This window comes from Oryctolagus cuniculus, chromosome 3 (genome assembly GCF_051225735.1).
Source record: "Oryctolagus cuniculus isolate XC-2025 breed Fujian yellow rabbit chromosome 3, ASM5122573v1, whole genome shotgun sequence".
In the NCBI taxonomy this organism is placed as follows: Eukaryota; Metazoa; Chordata; class Mammalia; order Lagomorpha; family Leporidae; genus Oryctolagus; species Oryctolagus cuniculus.
The window spans coordinates 90,334,023-90,353,388 of NC_142869.1; the positions used below are offsets into that span (position 1 = coordinate 90,334,023).

A 19,366-nucleotide genomic window follows, 5' to 3' on the forward strand; every position below is an offset into this window, starting at 1 on the left:
GATATAATTGAGCCATAACACCAGCTAAATGATGATTTTTCAGAACTAGTTTTCTGGTCTCTGATGTCTGGATGCTCTCTTGGCTCCCCCAGGTATTGTACAAAGAGAATATGAGAAAAGCAACTCCGACACCTGTTACTCCCGAGATGGAGAGAGCTAAGCGCAACCAAGAAAATATTAGCTCGGTATTTCCTAGGATTAAAAAACAGTAGTGCAACAAGTTGGAAAATAACATTTTTAACATCATGAAACCATGCCTTTCTCATTCCACTGAAAAACACACTAAAATATTTTAAAAAGAGAAATGCAACATCTTGGAAAGTAATGTTTTAACACCATAAAATGCGTACTTTCTCATTCAACTGAAAATTGACATTATAATTAACATATTTGTGCTTTTAAATTCCAAGTGATCATACTAAATATAACAATTTAATTCCCAGTGTTTTCTTTCCCCTTTCACCATACTCTGAGGTAGTTTTCTATAACCAATTATAACAAACTGATTCCCTAACATTCTCAATCCTCTGCTTTCCTTTATTTTTAGGGTATTCTGTGAGACAAGTAACACTCTGAAATGGATGCCTTTTTTGGCTTTGGTATTTTGAGTTTTTAGTGCCTGGAGAACTTTGATTTCTGTATTAGTACGTTGGATTACACAACCTGGACATAGCCTAAGCAAAATTATCATTTCTTTTAAAGGATAGTTCTTTCCATTTCCTTAGTATCAGATTTGGTGCCAAATACCATCAGATATGCTGGTGCTGGTATTACAATTCCAAGCATATTCAAGAGGCCACTTTCTTCATTTTCCCTTTAAAATTATACTGTGCCCCTCTCTCCTTTGAAAATGAAGTTTTCATTTTCAAAGCCAAACAAATCCTTTCTCTGCTGAAGCCAGTCCCACCCATCCTCATCCTAGCCTGTCCCACTGTTGGTCGCCAGCTGATTCAGCTGGTGGGCTCGTCCTCATCAGCTCCTTTCATCTCCATCTGCTGGAGAGTCTTTGAGGCTTCAGAATTAGGACAGCACCAAGATCTTTACTCATTCCTGGTCTCTCTTTGATAGGTTCTTTATTCTGATAGCTTCCGGAAACAAATACAAGGTAAAGCAGCCTATGTGTTGGATACTCCAGAGATGAGACGGGTGAGGGAAACCCAACGGCACATCTCAACCGTGAGTCAGAAATTCTTTGCCTTGGGTGGCCGGCCTGTTGGAAAATGTAAAGAAGGAAAAATGGGCACACCATTGTATTTTCATTAAGGTAATTTGTGACATTTCAGGTGAAATATCATGAAGACTTTGAGAAACACAAGGGTTGTTTCACACCAGTTGTGACTGATCCTATCACTGAGAGAGTAAAAAAGAATATGCAGGACTTCAGTGACATCAACTACCGAGGTATTCAGAGGAAAGTGGTAGAAATGGAACAAAAACGAAATGACCAGGACCAGGAGACTGTTACAGGTAACCGAGAACAAAAATGACATTACCTACATCAAGTCAAGTATAAACGATTTCAATCTGTTTTGAGTATGTTTAAAAGAAAATCCCCATGATCTCAGTTTGTAAAGCTGACTTCTGTTCTACCTTGTCTTTGTGCTCTGTCAAGGCATGACCGGAACCTCTACTGAATAAGAGTAATTCCATCCTCCTGGGGTTGTTTAAATTCATGCCTTGCTTTTCAAGTTATTGGAAGTACACAAGAACACTTATCTGCCCTGATCACTGGTTTTCCTTTCAGGTTTACGTGTCTGGCGTACTAATCCTGGCTCAGTTTTTGACTACGATCCAGCAGAAGACAACATTCAGTCCCGCAGTTTACACATGATTAATGGTATGTTATGCTGCAAAAGGTATACAATGTCAGCAGCACCATATAGTGGCCTAGCAATTGACCCTTAGGCTCTGAAGCTCCCAGGGTTTTTAATTTTAACATGTGCATTCGGCACAAAAACACATATGATGAAGAACTATACGTAGATTTTAATTTTTTATACTAAAACTTATCTTTTATTTTTTAAGATTTATTTATTTATTTGAAATAGTTACACAGAGAGACTAAAAATTATCTTTTTAAAAATTACTTAAAATGGAGAAAGACACAGAGATCTTCCATCTGCTGATTTACACCTCACATGTCCACAACCACCAGGGGTGCGCCAGGCCAAAGTGATGAGCCCAGAACTCTATGCAGGTCTGCTATGTAGGTGTTAGGACACGAGCACTTGAGCTATCACTGCTGTCTTCCAGGGTACTGTATTTGTAGGAACCTGGAGCCAGGACACGAACATGGGTATTCTGTTAGGGGATGCAGGCATCTCAAGCAGCGATTTAACCACTATGCCAAACACCTGACCTCCAAACTTATTTTTTAATTCAATTTCCCATAAGTTCTGAAGTACCTGCCTAGTGCCAGTTCTCAAACAAGTGACTTCTAGCCTACAGATGAAGAGTCAGTCTGTAGTTACACCTTGTAGTATACTCCCTGACATGGAACACACACCAAAAAGAGCATCTAAATTTGGTAGTTAGGGAGGACTTTGTAGAAAAACTGAAGACAGAGTTTGATATAACTATTACTTGTCTGTTCTTTTTGGTGAACCAGGAAAATGGGCAGGGTGGAAGTAGTAGTTAAAGACAGACTATTGGATATGAAACCTGGCTGCACCACTTCCTGTATTATGACCCTTGGCCATTTACTTGAGCTCCCAATTTGTATCACAAGAGTTCTGAGGGCGTTATCCATGGAAAGCTACTTAAAAACCCTGGTTTGCAAATTAACACCTGAGATTCAGTAGCTGTGAAGCATTATTACCATAGACATTTCATTTTTGCTACACCTCTTTCAATCATCTCTCGCAGTCCAAGCTCAGCGCCGGAGCCGGGAACAGTCGCGATCTGCCAGTGCACTGAGCATCAGTGGGGGTGAAGAGAAGTCTGAGCATTCAGAAGGTGCAGACCATCGCCTCTCCACCTACAGCGACGGGGGCATCTTCTTGTCCACAGCCTCAGCAGGTACCAGTGGATGGTGCTGACCGTAAAGGCATGGCTAGGCAGCTTACAGATAGTACTGTAAGGGATATTCTCTGCATAGAAAAAAAAATTGGATACTTTCTTCAAATGAGCAAAGACTATAATTGTGGAGAGTTACCTGAAGTTACATGTTTCATTGTCATTAATTTTATTAGAACCTCCCTTCTTGGAATCATTATAGTTTGACATACTATAATAGCATACTGGGCCGGCGCCGCAGCTCACTAGGGCTAATCCTCCGCCTTGCGGCGCCAGCGCACCGGGTTCTAGTCCCTGTCAGGGCGCCGGATTCTGTCCCGGTTGCCCCTCTTCCAGGCCAGCTCTCTGCTGTGGCCAGGGAGTGCAGTGGAGGATGGCTCAAGTCCTTGGGCCCTGCACCCCATGGGAGACCAGAAGTACCTGGCTCCTGCCTTCGGATCAGCACAGTGCGCTGGCCGCAGCGCGCCGGCCGCGGCGGCCATTGGAGGGTGAACCAACGGCAAAAGGAAGACCTTTCTCTCTCACTGTCCACTCTGCCTGTCAAAAAATAAAAAATAAATAAATAAAATATCATACTTATATAGGAATAGCACAAAAGATACACATTAAAACATGTTCTTCCATGCAGCACAACTCATAAAAGTATAGTTAAATGGCTGGAATCTACTATATGATAAAAATGTAACACCATTTAGTTGCTGTATTAAAAAAGAAAAAACCTCGAATTCTGGCATGGTTCAGAAAAGAGTTAACAGGTTTATTTATAATTTATATAAAGTTGCACTGCTGAAACTTGTCCACTGTAACATTTTAACTTGCATTAATGCTTCACATGCCAGCATTTATTACAAATCCACACACAAATGAAAATGAAAAAAAATTGCCAATACTTGATTTATTAAAGAGTTTATTTAAAAAGTAGACTTACAGAGAGAGCAGACTTCCATCCACTGGTTCACTCCCCAAATAGCTGCATCAGCCAAGGCTGAGCCAGGCCAAGTCAAGAGCCTGGAACTCCATCTGTGTTTCCCATTTGGGTGGCAGGGACCCAAGCACTTGTGCCATCTGCTTTTCCAAGTGTATTAGCAGGAACCTGGATCAGAAGAGGAACAGCCAGCACAGGAACTGGTGTTGAGATAAGGGATGCCTATATCGCAAGTAGCAGCTTAACGTGATATATGGCAGTGCTGGCCCCCCAGTAGCTGATTTCTGTCCCCCCATTTTTCCACTTGAAATTATTTACTTAGGTACCATTTGACACCATAGGAAAAAAATATCTAATATTCAGAACTTTCAAAAACTGGAAGAGAAAAATCTTTGAGATTATTTCCCATCATAGTAGATGCTTTTTGGGATTTAAGATTATTTTTATTTATTTGAAAGGCAGAGTTAGGGAGAATCTTCCATCCCCTGATTTGCACCATAAATGGCCACATTGGCCAAGCCAAAGCTGGGAGTTTGGAACTCCATCTGGTCTCCCACATGGGTGGCAACTGCCCAAGTCCTTGGGCCATCTTCTCTGGCTTTCCTAGGCACATTAGTAGGGAGCTGGATTGGAAATGGAGCAGCCAGGACTAGAACCTGTGCTCATATGGGATGGGGCATCTCAGGAGGCAATGTAACTCACAGCCCCTAGAAATGATTTAAGTTGGGGAAAAAGACAACAGTGCCCAGATTAAATAACATCTAGCCTTGTTTTCTGCTTGCAAACTGCTTTTTCCTTCTTTTCAGCTTACAAACATGTAAAAACCACAGAGCTCCCACAACAGCGATCATCTTCAGTTGCTACCCAACAGACGACATTATCCTCTATCCCATCCCATCCATCTACTGCCGGGGTAAGTAAATAATGAAGAACTTACTCAATGCATTCTTGTTTTCCAGTGTGTGTAAAATGATTATAGGTATTTCGGCCTTTATTATTTAATGATTTTTCTACTTTAATTAATGCTTTTACATGTTAATGGTTAAATCTTATCAAACCCAAGTTAATAAAAAGTACTATACAATTTGTTTTTTAAAGATTTGAAATTAGGCAGAGAGAGGTCTCATCCACTGGTTCACTCCCCAAATGGCCGCAACTGGGATAATCTCAAGCCAGGAGCCTGGAGTTTCTTCCATGTGGGTGCTCAAGGAGTCGGGCCATCTCCCGCTGCTTTCCCAGGCCATAGCAGAGAGCTGGATCGGAACTAGTGCCCATACGGGATGCTGGCACTGCAGTTTGTATCTCTACCTGCTATGCCATAGTGCCGGCCCCTATACAATCATTTTTTTTTTAATAAAGGCAAAGTATTTGCTTCTTGGAATCTTTCAAGTATGTACATATACATGCACACACGTATATACATGCAAACACTTAGATCTCCCCTACTAATATATACTGAAAAGGTAATCGAATCATGTTAACCATTCACCAGGCTTTTTAAACCCCCCCCCTTTTTTTTAAAGATTTATTTATTTGAGAGGTAGAGTTACAGACAGAGGGAGAAACAGAGAGAAAGGTCTTCCTTCCATTGGTTCACTCCCAAGTTGGCGGCAACGGCCAGAGCTGCGCCACACAGTCTCCCACACGGGTGCAGGGGCCCAAGGACTTGGGCCATCTTCTGCTTTCCCAGGTCATAGCAGAGAGCTGGATTGGAAGAGGAGCAGCCGGGACTAGAACCGGTGCCCATACGGGATGCTGGTGCCGCAGGCGGAGGATTAACCTACTGCACCATGGCGCTGGCACCTTAAAAATCCTTATTCATGTCATCAAACAATAGGATTAAAATGTTTTTGTAGGACTACAACTATCTTCTGAGACCCATTGTTTCTTATGAAAGGAAGATGATAGACATTTTTCCCCCTGAAGTCAATAAATCCAAGGCACCAAAATCCTGATGGCAATAAAAAATAAATCCTCATATGTCAAGACAGGTGTTACAGTGCAGCAGGTTAAGCTGCTACTTACAGTGTCCACAGCTAGCTCATACTGGAGTGCTTGGAATCAAGTTCTGCTTCTGATGCAGCTTCTTGCAAATATACCTAGAAGGCAGCAGATGATAGCCCAAGTTCCTAATTCTCTGCCATCCAGGTGGGAGATCATGAAGTTTCTGACTTTTGGACTGGTCCAGTACTGTTTCAGGAACTTAGGGGAATGAACCTGCAGATAGGTCTCTTGGTGTGGCTCTGCCTTTACAAATATATATTTTTAAAAATGCGTTTGTTGGGCCCATGTTGTGGCATAGCAGGTTAAGCCGTTGCTTGCATCCCATGTAAGTGCTGGTTTGTGTCCCAGCTGCTGAATTTGTATCCTGGCTCTCTGCTAACATGCTTGGGTCCCTGGATGGGATGGAGTTCCAGGCTTCTACGTGGACCAGCCCTGGCCATTTGGGGAGTAAACCAGCAGATGGAGGAGCTATCTATCCCTCTAGCTAATTCTGCCTTTCAAATAAACTTATTTTTAAAAAAATTAGTAAGCTAATCCTAAACTTATTTGAAAGAACAGATGCAAGAACCAAGTGTTAAAAAATGTTAAGAGGAGGGACTGGTTCTGTGTAGTAGTAACCTAACACTCCACCTGTGGTGCCAGCATCCCATCCGGGCACTGGTTCATGTCCAGCTGCTTTCCTTCTGATTCAGCTCTCTGCTTGTGGCCTGGGGAAGCAGGGGTGGCCATTTGGGAAGTGAATCAGCAAGACCTTTGTCTATAGCTCTCTCAAAATATATATTTTAAAAAACGGTTAAGGCTGGCGCCGTGGCTCAATAGGCTAATCCTCCACCTGTGGTGCCAGCACCCCAGGTTCTAGTCCCGGTTGCTCCTCTTCCAGGCCAGCTCCCTGCTGTGGCCCGGGAGTGCAGTGGAGGATGGCCCAAGTCCATGGGCCCTGCACCCCATGGGAGACCAGAAGCACCTGGCTCCTGGCTTCAGATCAGTGCAGTGCACCGACCACAGCGGCCATTGGGGGGTGAACCAATGGAAAAAGAAAGACCTTTCTCTGTCTCTCTCACTGTCTACTCTGCCTGTCAAAAAAAAAAAAAAAAAAATAGGTTTAGTTTTTAAGAGGAAACTTCTTAATCATGAAATACTATAATTAAGTATAGATTTGGTGGCCGGCGCCGCGGCTCACTAGGCTAATCCTCCGCCTAGCGGCGCCGGCACACCAGGTTCTAGTCCCGGTCGGGGCGCCGGATTCTGTCCCGGTTGCCCCTCTTCCAGGCCAGCCCTCTGCTGTGGCCAGGGAGTGCAGTGGAGGATGGCCCAGGTGCATGGGCCCTGCACCCCATGGGAGACCAGGAAAAGCACCTGGCTCCTGGCTCCTGCCATCGGATCAGCGCGGTGCGCCGGCCGCAGCGCGCCGACCGCGGCGGCCATTGGAGGGTGAACCAACGGCAAAGGAAGACCTTTCTCTCTGTCTCTCTCTCTCACTGTCCACTCTGCCTGTCCAAAAAAAAAAAAAAAAAAAAAAAAAGTATAGATTTGGCATGGCATCAGATATAAAAATAGATGAAGTAATGAAACGTGCCCAAAAGTCAGGAAGGAGTGAATGAATGAATTATACTTCTGTGAATCTGGGATAACTAGTTATTTCTTCAGGAAAAAAATAGTCCCAAAGATCTCAATCTAAGAGGCACATCTGTTAAGGTACTCAGAAGGGGACACTATTTTACTGGACCTGGGGAAAGTTTTTAAGTGTAAAGAAAAAGACTAGGGGCCAGCGCTGTGGCATAACAGGTAAAGCTACCACCTGCAGTGCCAGCATCCCTTATGGGCGCCAGTTCCAAGTCACGGCTGCTCCACTTCCAATCTAGCTCTCTCCTGCAGCCTGGGAAAAGTAGAAAGCTCCTGGCTCCTTGGTTCAGATTGGTGCAGCTCTTGCTGGTGTGGCCAGCTGGAGAGTGAACCAGCAGATGGAAGACCTCTCTCTGTCTATCCTCTTTCAAATACATTTTTTTCTTTTCGTTTCAAGAAAAAGACTGTGCCCAGTGGCACAGGTTAAGCTGTGGAAGATCACTCTCTCTCTGGAACTCTACCCTTAAATAAAAATCTTTTAAAGATTTGTTGAGTTGAAAGACAGTCACAAAGAGGTAGAGAGAGACTTCCATCTGCTGGTTCACTCCCCAAATGGCCAGAGCTGGGCCGATCAAAGCCAGGAGCTTCTTCTGGGTTTCCTATAGGAGTGCAGGGGCCCAAGGACTTGGGCAATCTTCCACTTCTTTCCCAGGTCTTTAGCAGGGAGCTGATTGAGAAATGGAGCAGCTGGGACTTGAACCGGCACTCCTATGGGATGCTGGTGCTGCAGGCCAGGGATTTAACCCACTGTGCCATAGCGATGGCCCCTTTTCTTAAAAAAATTTTTATTTGAGAGTTAGTGGAGTCAAATAAACCTTAATAGATTTGACCATAAAATTTTAGATGCTTCTATAACCAAAACATCTGACTAGAATATTTAGAGTATACATAATAGCGTCAGTACCTCAAAAGTATAGAGCATTCTAAAATACAAATAATTCATTCCTCTCCCCTTAAAATAAGAAAGGCTTAGAAGAGTATGAATAACTTATGGTAAATTATATGTACATTAATGTTTATTGTTCGAAGAAAGTTTTAAAGGTATAGTGTCAGTTCAAAGTGTTTGCCCAAAGGCCAACACTATCCTATTCACTAGAATCTGAGAAAAAAAAAATTACTTGGCCGTTTCCATTTTTCTGGACATTTTTTATCCTGTGGTATTACTAAGGTGTCAAATTCTTTCCAACAAAGAGAATGAGATTTACCTTTATATGGAATCAAAGAAGTTTTGTTTTGGAGAGGCAGAGGGAAGACAGAGCACTCGTATCCGCTGGTTCACTCCCCAATTGCCAGAAAATGTCTTGGTTGGGGCTTTAAGCCAGGAGCCAGGAACTCAATCCAGGTTTCCTACAAGGGTGGCCAAACCCAATCACCTGAACCATAATCACTGTTTCCCAGGGCCCACAGTGGCAGGAAGCTGGCATCAGAAACCTATGCCACACATAGACACTTACATGTGATAGAGGTGTCACAATCATAAGGCTTAATTGCAGCCTTTACAATTTTTAACATTGGAAATTTTCGATCATACCAATAAAAGCTATTCAGCACAAAGAATGATATGCCAATAGTATTTGGGAATATGCATGTCATAGTCAACTGGTTATATTCAGACCCAGACCAAAGAAGTTTTTAAAGGCATGATTATTACATAAAATCTTTTCAATATTAATGTGTGGCTACAAGGATTCACAATAAAAAGGGTGTCATCTTTAAATATATATCCAGCAAGCAGAACTGCCCGTTCAATGCTATTTAATGTAATCATTGCCAAGGTGTTTTCCAAGGTGACAATGCCTTTTTGCATTCCAACACTTGTCTCAACAGCTATCACCATTCTGGTGTGTGCTGTTTTGGTTTTCATTTGCATTTCCCTGATGACTGATGTACAGCATATTTTTATGTTTATTGGAAGTTTATCTCCTTAAGGATAAAGCCTCTCTGAAGCTCTTTCCTTGAGTTATAGTTTCTTACATATTCTGGCTATTAATCCCCTATCAGATATCATCTTCAAGTATTTTCTATTCTGTGGGTTTTTACTTCCTTGGCGATTGGTTGTATATTCTTTTGTACAATGTAAGTTTATATATTAAAATCATAAGAGACCTTATAGTCGTTTCGCTTGTTATAAAACCATTATCTAGTGTCTTCTTTCTCCACCCTCACGAACAGAAAATCTTCCGTGCCATGTATGATTACATGGCTGCTGACGCAGACGAGGTGTCCTTCAAAGATGGAGACGCTATCGTCAATGTTCAAGCTATCGACGAAGGCTGGATGTACGGCACAGTACAGAGGACTGGCAGGACCGGCATGCTCCCAGCCAACTACGTTGAAGCTATTTAGTACTTACAAGTATTACACCTGTCTGCAGGACTTAAGATTCCGCAGTCAGTACTTCAGTTTAGACTTTCCACTATTACCCATATTTCTCAAGCTGCCCAAATTTTTGTCAACCTACTTACAATTGTACCATCCCTTAATTTATGACTATATGGGTGTCAGTAATTCTCCTGTAAAACAAATGTCATTATCAGTTAAACTAAATCACTTCTTCACTTTCTGAAACTGCATATGAAATCAGACATTAAACCTATATAATCTGTAAAAGCTGCCATTATCAATATCTCCTTTGGGTTTTAAACTTCAGAACAGACATTTTAAAAGCTTCTACAATATTGTATCATGATGACATCAACTCAGAGTCTTTATATAAAAATATTTAATGTTCTAAAATAAGGATACTGAACATGTTTGGCACATTCTTTGCTTACTGAATGCTACTGCTTTTATTTGTAATCCAGTTCTAAAGTTATAGAGCCAATAGAAAAAACTCATAATAAGCTGGCAACTAATAAAAACCTTTAATTCTGCAATAAACATGGTTGAACTTTTTCAATGATTTTAGCAAATTTCTCACACTAAATTGTGAAATCTTTAAAATGCATTTTTAAAAATGCAGTAAAAATTTTAAAGACTCCATCCATAATTTTGTTCACCTAGCTAGCCTGCAGTTTAAGAAACAGCCATGGGATCCAGTTCTAACCTGATTTCCTCCATTTATATCAAGTAGGCTGGTAGTATGTGGTGACAGCATTAACAGGGCAAGGGGTAAAGACAACCAGTAATGGTTTTCTGCTTGTTATTTTAAAGCTGTAATAGTTAGTGCTGCTCTATCCAAGTTTCTCAATGTACTTGAGACTCACAGGGAGCGACTGCTCTAGCAAAGGGATACACCTAATATGCACAGCTCTGTGTTAAATGCTAATCCTAAGTGATGAACAAGAGAAACAATGTTTTTACAGAACTTAGTGTTCAAAGAAAAACCAGACTATGCCCAAGCATTCTAATGGTGGGAGAGATGGCTGCTTCACCATTCCCAAATCTTCAATTTTTAAACTGGATAGAAATTCAAATTCAGCCAGGCAACAATCTCACCCAACAGAACTTTGGGAACACCCTAACGTTTATGGATTGATTTAGCTTTAAAATTTGTTTTTATATATCTACCAAAGCACATTTTGCAGTTGCTATCATGAAGGAAAACACTTTAATTCTAGATTTTTGAAAAAAGCATGGAAATCTTTCCTTCTGTATACCAAAGTAGAGGATCCTCCTATACTCACCAACCTGCCTCAAAAATGACCAAACTGTTCACCTTGTATGCTCCCCACTGTAAGGACCTCCTTCCTTTCAATGTGCACCTCAAAGAGCTCTTAATACATTAGCTTTAACATACCTTAAAAACTGTCAATAAACATGGCAGTTGTATCTTCCTATTTCTCTAGCAAACTGCTTGGACCCATGCCGTCATGGTGGTGGTACCGTGGCAAACAGTATGCATCTCCACTGCCAGAGACTCACAGGACTTTAAGGCCGCCAAGATCAAACCTGACATACAATCTTTAATTATGAAGGGTTAAAATGTCTGTAGGTTAGACCCAAGCCAAAACTCACAACATTCTGTTACAGGTTAGATCTTGCCCCAGTGTTTCAGAAGGTGATCTCATTTGGAAATAGGGTCATCACAAATGTCATCAAGATTAAGGTCATTAGGGTGTGCCCTAATCCAAGGCGCATATGGTATCCTTATACTCAGACACACATGTGCACAGGGAGAAAGCCAATTGAGGATGGAGGCAAAGACTGGGACAGAGCTTCTACATGCCACAAATGCCAAAAGTTACCAATGAACAGCCATAAAACAAGAAAGAAAAGCAGAAACACATGCTTTCTATGGCTACAAGCAAACAACCTTGCCAACATTCCGAGTTCTAGCACCCAGTCACTGTGGCACTTTATTACAGCAGCCCCAGCCAACTAGCACATACCTTTCAGTATCATTCTTTATTTCCTTTTCTTACAAGTATAGATTTACAGATCTGTAGAACCAGGTAAAGAAGGAATCTAATGAATCTATCAGAGAGCTATTCTTAAAAAGACAAACAATATGAATGGCTCCTATTCATGTGGAGGGGGAAGGGATACAATGTTCATTTTTACTTGTGTTATAACTCCTTTCATGTCTCACTAAAATAAACATAAAACAAGGAAAAACATCAAAATGAAGCAAAAAAGGGAGCAGGAAGTTAGTTTTATAGTTTTATTTCAGGTAAAAGTGCATTTCTGTAAAAATGTTTCAACATCCAGTTAACAGTCAAGTGGCAACAATCAACTTTTAATGAAAGATTCTCCCTCCCTTAACAGTGATAATGAACCAGAAATAGTGTGGGACTATCTGCTTTAAACACGGTATAAAGCACTGCACACTCAAAACAGACCACACCCATACTTCCCACCCTCTAGTAGAGTTAACTTATGGATCAATCAGTGGTTGTTGCTTCAACTTAATCATTTGAAAGACATATCAAATATAAATACTTTGTGAATGCAAAACTAAGCTTTTTAGAGTTTACCAAGTGATGGAGACAAAAATACTACAGCAACTGACTTGTTTTCTGTCACTCTTTTTCTAAGTGCATTATCAAGGCTATGCACACAGGAGGTAGTGTTTAAGATATGCTGAAAGCAACTGACAACTCAACAACCTAGAATACAAACTACTATACCCCAATTTACTTCACAAGTATGATTTAAGATCTCAGTGCCAAACACCTCTCCAATAGCTCTGTCAAACCACTGAGATTTCTTTTAAGACCATAGCAAAAACGTTAATTACACTGAAAATTATGAGGAAAAAACACTAAGATGTACTAATACCTCCTAGTTTGCCTGTATTTGCACAACACTAAGACACAAATATAATCAGGGGAACCCTCTCTATAAATGAAACCTAAACAGGGTTTATAGAAATAAAAGAATCAAGACCTGATTCTGCCAATGAAAGCCAAATAATCAAATTGATAGCACACCACTGACAAACTCTGTAAAGTGACAAATACTTTAGGCCTTGCGGGGTAGTCTGTCAGACTAATCAATTCTGCCACTATACCAGGAAGACGGCCAAAAACAATGCAAACAAGCGTGACAGTGCTCAAAAAAAATGACTTCTGGCCGGCGCCGTGGCTCAATAGGCTAATCCTCCACCATGCGGCGCCGGCACACCGGGTTCTAGTCCCGGTTGGGGCGCCGGATTCTGTCCCGGTTGCCCCTCTTCCAGGCCAGCTCTCTGCTATGGCCAGGGAGTGCAGTGGAGGATGGCCCAGGTGCTTGGGCCCTGCACCCCATGGGAGACCAGGAAAAGCACCTGGATCCTGGCTCCTGCCATCAGATCAGCGCGGTGCGCCGGCTGCAGCGGCGGCCATTGGAGGGTGAACCAACGGCAAAAGGAAGACCTTCTCTCTCTGTCTCTCTCTCACACTGTCCACTCTGCCTGTCAAAAAAAAAAAAGACTTCTGAACACTTCAATGTTAATTTTACCTATTTTCACCTGTCTCTAAACAAGTCTTTCTTTTCTCACTGCTTCAAATCTGTAAAAAGTCTTAGTTCACTGACATTTTAAAAAACAAATGTTCAGCTTTAATTTATTGACCCTTGCTCTACAAATCACTGTCACCCTTTGGTTTCTACATTCAGAACTGATTCTATTCTTCATTCCAAACTTCTTTTAGATGCTGCACATTCTATAAATTTAAGTTACTAAAGTATATTTCATAACACCTTCATTTTGAAGGTAGTGAACTTCCAAGTCATTTGCCATTAACCCATTTAGTAAGTACAAAGCTTTTTGTTGGAAAAAAGTATTTTGCTCTTGGTAGGAGGCAGAATATTAAATTAATGCACATTTTAGATAACCACTCAAGGTATTCATAAACATCAACTGTGGTACTTTGCTATACATTTGCACTAGCTCTTGCGACCACTGGCTGCCAACTATTACCAATGTTAAGATTGCTTGTCCCTATACTAAATGGCATAATTGCACTATTACATTTTCGGCTCATTCTGCCTCTGCCTTTGTTAATCTGCAGTGCAACACAAAGTTCTATTTATTTGAAAGACAGTGTGACACGGAGGGAAAGACAGAAGAAAAGGGACCTTCCATCTGTTTTCACTTGCCAAATGTCGGCCAACAACCATTACACCTGGGCTGTGCCAAGCCATAACCAATAACTCACATCCCTCAGAATACCTGGGATTCCTACCCAGCTCTGGCTCCTGTGTGCAGCTTCCTGATATTACAGACCCTGGGAAGCAGTGGTGATGGTTCAAGTAGTTAGGTTTCTGCCACACATGGGAGGCCTGGATTGAAATTATCAGCTCTTGGCTCCGGTCATAGTCCAGACCTGACATTTACAGGATTTTGGGGAGTGAACCAGTGAATGGGATCTGTAAGTCTTCAAAATAAAAATTTAAAAGTCGAAAAGTTCAAAAAGGCAATATTGTACCCTTTTCTTAACATTTTGATTTTTAATCTGAAGACTTTGAGACCAATTTGTATCCCCAGTGATAATTTGAAAAATGTAGGGGCTGGCATTGTGACATAGTAGGCTAAGCCTCTGCCTGCGGCACTGGCATCCCATATGGGCGCTGGTTCTAGTCCTGGCTGCTCCACGTCCAATCCAGCTCTCTGCTATGGCCTGGGAAAACAGTGGACGATGGCCCAAGTGCTTGGGCCCCTGCACCCACACAGAAGGTCTGGAGGAAGCTCCTGGCTTCAGTTCAGCCCAGCTCTTGCTCCCCAAATGCCTGCAGTGGCCCAACAGTGGATCAAAGATCTGTCTAACTCTCAAGTTAATCAAAATCTTGGGCAAAAAATAAAAAGTGTAAGAAGCATAGCTCTCATCTTCTGTACCATAACTTTAAAGACTAAAACTCCCTGGATTATTTTAGGCCTATCAACTGCAACTCTGTACTAAACCTCTGCAAGTTGACTAGAAAAGTAGACTTTCAGGTCCCATCACAGAACCACTGAATCATAACCGGCATTCTTATACTTATTCAAGCTGGAGAAGCACTGTTAAAAATTCACACTAACATTTGTGTATCAAGTATAACATAGGGACAAATAAAATAACAGGAACAAAACGAACTTCAGTTGGGGTATCAAGCAGATGAGCCATATATACCAACAGCTGATTTATAGTCTCCTAGCCCTAGCATATTATAACTTCTTTACCAAAACAAACAACCCCCCCCCCCCAAAATTTATGTAACTCCATTTTTTAATTTATTTGACAGGCAGAGTTACAGAGAGAGACAGAAAGGTCTTTCTTCCGTTGGTTCACTCCCCAAAATGGCCACCACGGCCAGTGCGGCACCGATCTGAAGCGAGGAACCAGGTGCTTCCTCCTGGTCTCCCATGCAGGTGCAGGGCCCAAGCACTTGGGTCATCCTCCACTGCACTCCCTGGCCACAGCAGAGAGCTGGACTGGAAGAGGAGCAGCCGGCACTAGAACCTGGCGCCTATATGGGATGCCGGCACTGCAGGCGGAGGATTAACCAAGTGAGCCACAGCGCTGGCCCTATAACCTCAACATTTGAACTCCAATTTTGTTTCTCACCCTAATCATTCTAGACATTTTTGATTCTTAAAATACGCAATAGAAGCCCTATACATATTCAGGGTATGGTTAAAAAAACCAAAAGAATTAAAAAAATAAAGAATTCATATCCATAGGCAATGTAACTACATTGATCAATGTTCAGCTTTAAATTCTACTTTTTAAAAATTTATTTCAAAGAGCTAGAGAGATCTTCCACACGTTTCACTCCACAGATGGCCCTAAGGGCCAGGGTTGAGCAAGGCAGAAGCCAGGAGCTTCCTCTGGGTCTTACACATGGGTGTTGGGCCATTTTCCACTGCCTTCCAGGCGCATTAATAGCAGGGAGCTGGATCCAAGTGGAGCAGCCAGGGTACTTACTGGTACCTTGATGGCATGTTGGTGTCACAGGTGGCAGCTTTAACTCCTAAATTCTATCTTCAACTATATTATTTGGGCCAGCGCTGTGGCGCAGCAGGTTACTGCCTTGGCCTGAAGCACCAGCATCCCATATGGTTGCTGGTTCAAGACCCGACTGCTCCACTTCCGATCCAGCTCTCTGCTGTGGCCTGGGAAAGCACTGGAAGATGGCCCAATCCTTGGGCCCCTGCACCCGTGTGGAAGATCCGGAAGAAGCTCCTGGCTCTGGATTGGCACAGTTCCTGCCGTTGTGGCCAATTGGGGAGTGAACCAAAGGATGGAGGACCTCTCTCTCTGCTTCTCCTCCCTCTGTATAATTCTTTCAAATAAATAAATCTTTAAAAAAAAAAACCACAATACTATTATTTAATCTGGCTCATCCTATCCTATTTGGAACTAAGTAAAATCCCACAATATTCAACGACTTTCAAACCTGTCCAAAAATCTTTAACAGGTTCACCAAAACACTCAAAATTTTTCATGTGTGAAATAGAGGTTTCATTAGATATGAAAAAATGTATACATATATGCCACTAGATTCTTATTAAAAATGCATAAATCGGGCCGGCGCCGCGGCTCACTGGGCTAATCCTCCGCCTAGCGGCGCCGGCACACCGGGTTCTAGTCCCGGTTGGGGCGCCGGATTCTGTCCCGGTTGCCCCTCTTCCAGGCCAGCTCTCTGCTGTGGCCAGGGAGTGCAGTGGAGGATGGCCCAGGTGCTTGGGCCCTGCACCCCATGGGAGACCAGGAAAAGCACCTGGCTCCTGGCTCCTGCCAGGATCAGCGCGGTGCGCCGGCTGCAGCGGTGGCCATTGGAGGGTGAACCAACGGCAAAGGAAGACCTTTCTCTCCCTGTCTCTCTCTCTCACTGTCCACTCTGCCTGTCAAAAAAAAAAAAAAAAAAAAAAAAAAAAAAAAAAAAAAAAAAAAAAAAAGAAAGCATAAATCTTTTGGAAAAAAAAAAAAAGGATTTTATTTTAGTAGTTTAACACATGGAGCTGACCCAAGAATATTAATTCATTTTCCTATATAGGAATCACTAATGGGGAAATTTGTTGAAAAATTTAAATGAATACTGAAAATAAGGTGCCTCAAATATATCTTTATAATAAAGATTTAACTAAAGTTAGCCTTTGTCCCAAATAATACTTATACTGAAACAATGCTTTAGTTATTACTTGTGTTTACATCAAATTTGGTAATTTAACAGTAAATGGTATCTTAGTCATGTTTTATACTGCATGCCCAAGTTTCCCAAGAATTTCATTTTATGAGCAAGTTTAATTCATGCAAACATTAAGGCACGTAGTCATGAAATGAGCGATTTCTGACTAAGCTGTGTTAAAATAACCTGTTACCCCTTCCCTAAGCACATACACATCACTAAAAAACTCTTGTGCTTCCTTACTATAAATGGGCATAAAATTGTTTCTATAAATTAGTGTTTTCCATTAATTATTTCTTCAAACTACAATCCTTAGTTCAATGACCCTAGAATTTCTTTAACTATCCTTGCTTTATGATACTTAGACCTAAAAGTAGTTGTAAGGATGCCACATTTATGATTTCAAACAAACTCCACTTGTAGAAGGACTAGCTGGATGGTGGTCCCTGCTGTATAAAGGAGAACTTAAACTAGACAAAAGTATTACAAATCTGTATGACTTTGTTGTAGAAGCTGCCATGGGTTAGATTCTGAATAAAGTGTGAAATAGAAATTCACTGACAGAAAAATAAGTGAGATATATTCTCAGTTACAAAGAGGAAACAAATACAGGAAGTCAGGCATTAATACTAGGTTGATAAAACTTAAAATGTTTTAATTATATACACCCTATTTTTTTAAACCAGGCAAAACATACATATATAAAAGAACAATTTAACTTTTTTCAAGTTTTTAGGTATAAATGACAATAGCAGATAAATTTTAGACTTCTTATAGTCCAACCTGCAATGACAATAGTCAAACTAACTCTCCATTAAGAAGAAATTTAACGAGGCACGCTTTCTAGTGGGTGATATCTTCTTCCAAACCAAAAAGGGGGGAAAATGTTAAGCATATGAATAGCAAGGTTGTCATGTAACATTTTCTCATTTTGGTAATTTTAGTCATTCTAGTTACCTTAAAAAATAAACTCATCTGTTAACTAAGTAAAAAACTATGTGCTATTTTATTTGTAGATACAGAATACTACAAGTATCTGCAGCAAGCCCATGAAGCACTTCTGTCTACTGATACTTCAGTTTTAAATATATACAAAATGTATCTGTCAAACAAACCAATGTATTCACAGAAGCTGCAGAAAATTCATGCAATTAACGAAGGCTGAAATTTATAAATTAAAAATATTGTCATCTATACATAATGTACAAATTTGTGCATTTAAAAATGAATACTATTGTCTAAAGAGTAAATTTTCACAGGCAACTTTTGCTGCACAATGTTTGCTAATCAATGAAATCTTAGTATATTTTGAATATTTTGCCCTCAGAAATTAAAACTTCTGGTATTTTTCCTCAAAAATTGTCCTAAGTTGTTATCTTAAGAAAAAAGTACAGTTCAATTACATCCCATTTGAGGTGCTTTTCAAAGAACAATTTCCTAAATTTCACCACAAATACAAATAATTTGTACAATTAGTTCAGCAAAAATTCAAAAATGTTTCAATTTTACTTAAAGCATTCAGTATTACATATTTCACTAGAATATGCATAAGTTGAAGAAAGTGCAAAACATCTATACTTTTGTTTCTAGTTTCACATCTTGGTAAGATACTGAAGTTTGAAAACAGCACAGCAGCCAGGAAAATTACATGGGGGGGGGGGGGGACACATAATGAAATTACAAGTCTAACTTACATAATAAAATATTGCCCCTCAGTGTTTTGAAACATTACCATCTTTGCAATAGTCTCTTTGAAATTGTGCTATACTTCTGAACTTAGTCAATCAAGAAGAAATCCAGTGAGGCTTCAGTTCTCTTGAAATACTAAATAGAATTTTCATGGGCTGATGACTTCCAACGTGACTGCAGATTTTTTATTATAGAGTTTGCCATACTACCAAGTTTCTCATGCATTTCAAATAGCTGGTTTCCTGAGTAATTATGGAGATCTTCTGAATCTAACTGAAGAGCAAGAGCACTAATTTGTGCCATAAGATTTTTAGAAAATGGAGTTTCTAAAGTAACAGGATCAGCCAAATCTAAAAGAAAGTGCAAATAAATGAATGGCAGATAATAATATTCAATTACAGATATCACCTTTCAAGTTAATGAAGTTTAAGTGCATAGGCTTTAAACAGAGAACAGGCTGAGTTATCCTTGCTCTTCAAGAGAACAAGGTGACAGAAAAATTCACCACACATGTTTTCTGTTAGTCAAGAAACCACTAGACTAGTTCATTTTTAGTAACATAACTGTAACAAAATGTGTGGT

At 40.8% G+C, this 19,366-nt stretch overlaps 2 protein-coding genes across 55 annotated transcripts in view; one reads left to right on the top strand and one right to left on the bottom strand.

Moving 5' to 3' along the window:
- Positions 1-10,447, top strand: part of NEB (nebulin) — a 217,198-nt gene extending 206,751 nt beyond the window's left edge. For 49 of the 50 annotated variants that reach the window (XM_089328355.1, XM_089328318.1, XM_089328323.1 and 46 more), the window contains 7 exons: positions 93-185; positions 1,069-1,176; positions 1,284-1,467; positions 1,745-1,837; positions 2,866-3,018; positions 4,747-4,853; positions 9,740-10,447. In XM_089328355.1, the coding sequence (XP_089184481.1) occupies positions 93-185; positions 1,069-1,176; positions 1,284-1,467; positions 1,745-1,837; positions 2,866-3,018; positions 4,747-4,853; positions 9,740-9,913 (912 nt within the window). In that variant the 3' untranslated portion in view covers positions 9,914-10,447. The remainder of the gene's footprint in view (positions 1-92; positions 186-1,068; positions 1,177-1,283; positions 1,468-1,744; positions 1,838-2,865; positions 3,019-4,746; positions 4,854-9,739) is intronic. The other variant, XM_089328336.1, reaches the window with a different exon arrangement.
- Positions 10,448-17,729: 7,282 nt separating this feature from the next.
- The window catches only part of RIF1 (replication timing regulatory factor 1), a 77,965-nt gene continuing 76,328 nt past the window's right edge, over positions 17,730-19,366 (bottom strand). For all 5 annotated transcript variants that reach the window (XM_008258579.5, XM_002712162.6, XM_008258578.5 and 2 more), the window contains one exon: positions 17,730-19,134. In XM_008258579.5, coding sequence (XP_008256801.3) covers positions 18,920-19,134 — 215 coding nt within the window. In that variant the 3' untranslated portion in view covers positions 17,730-18,919. The remainder of the gene's footprint in view (positions 19,135-19,366) is intronic.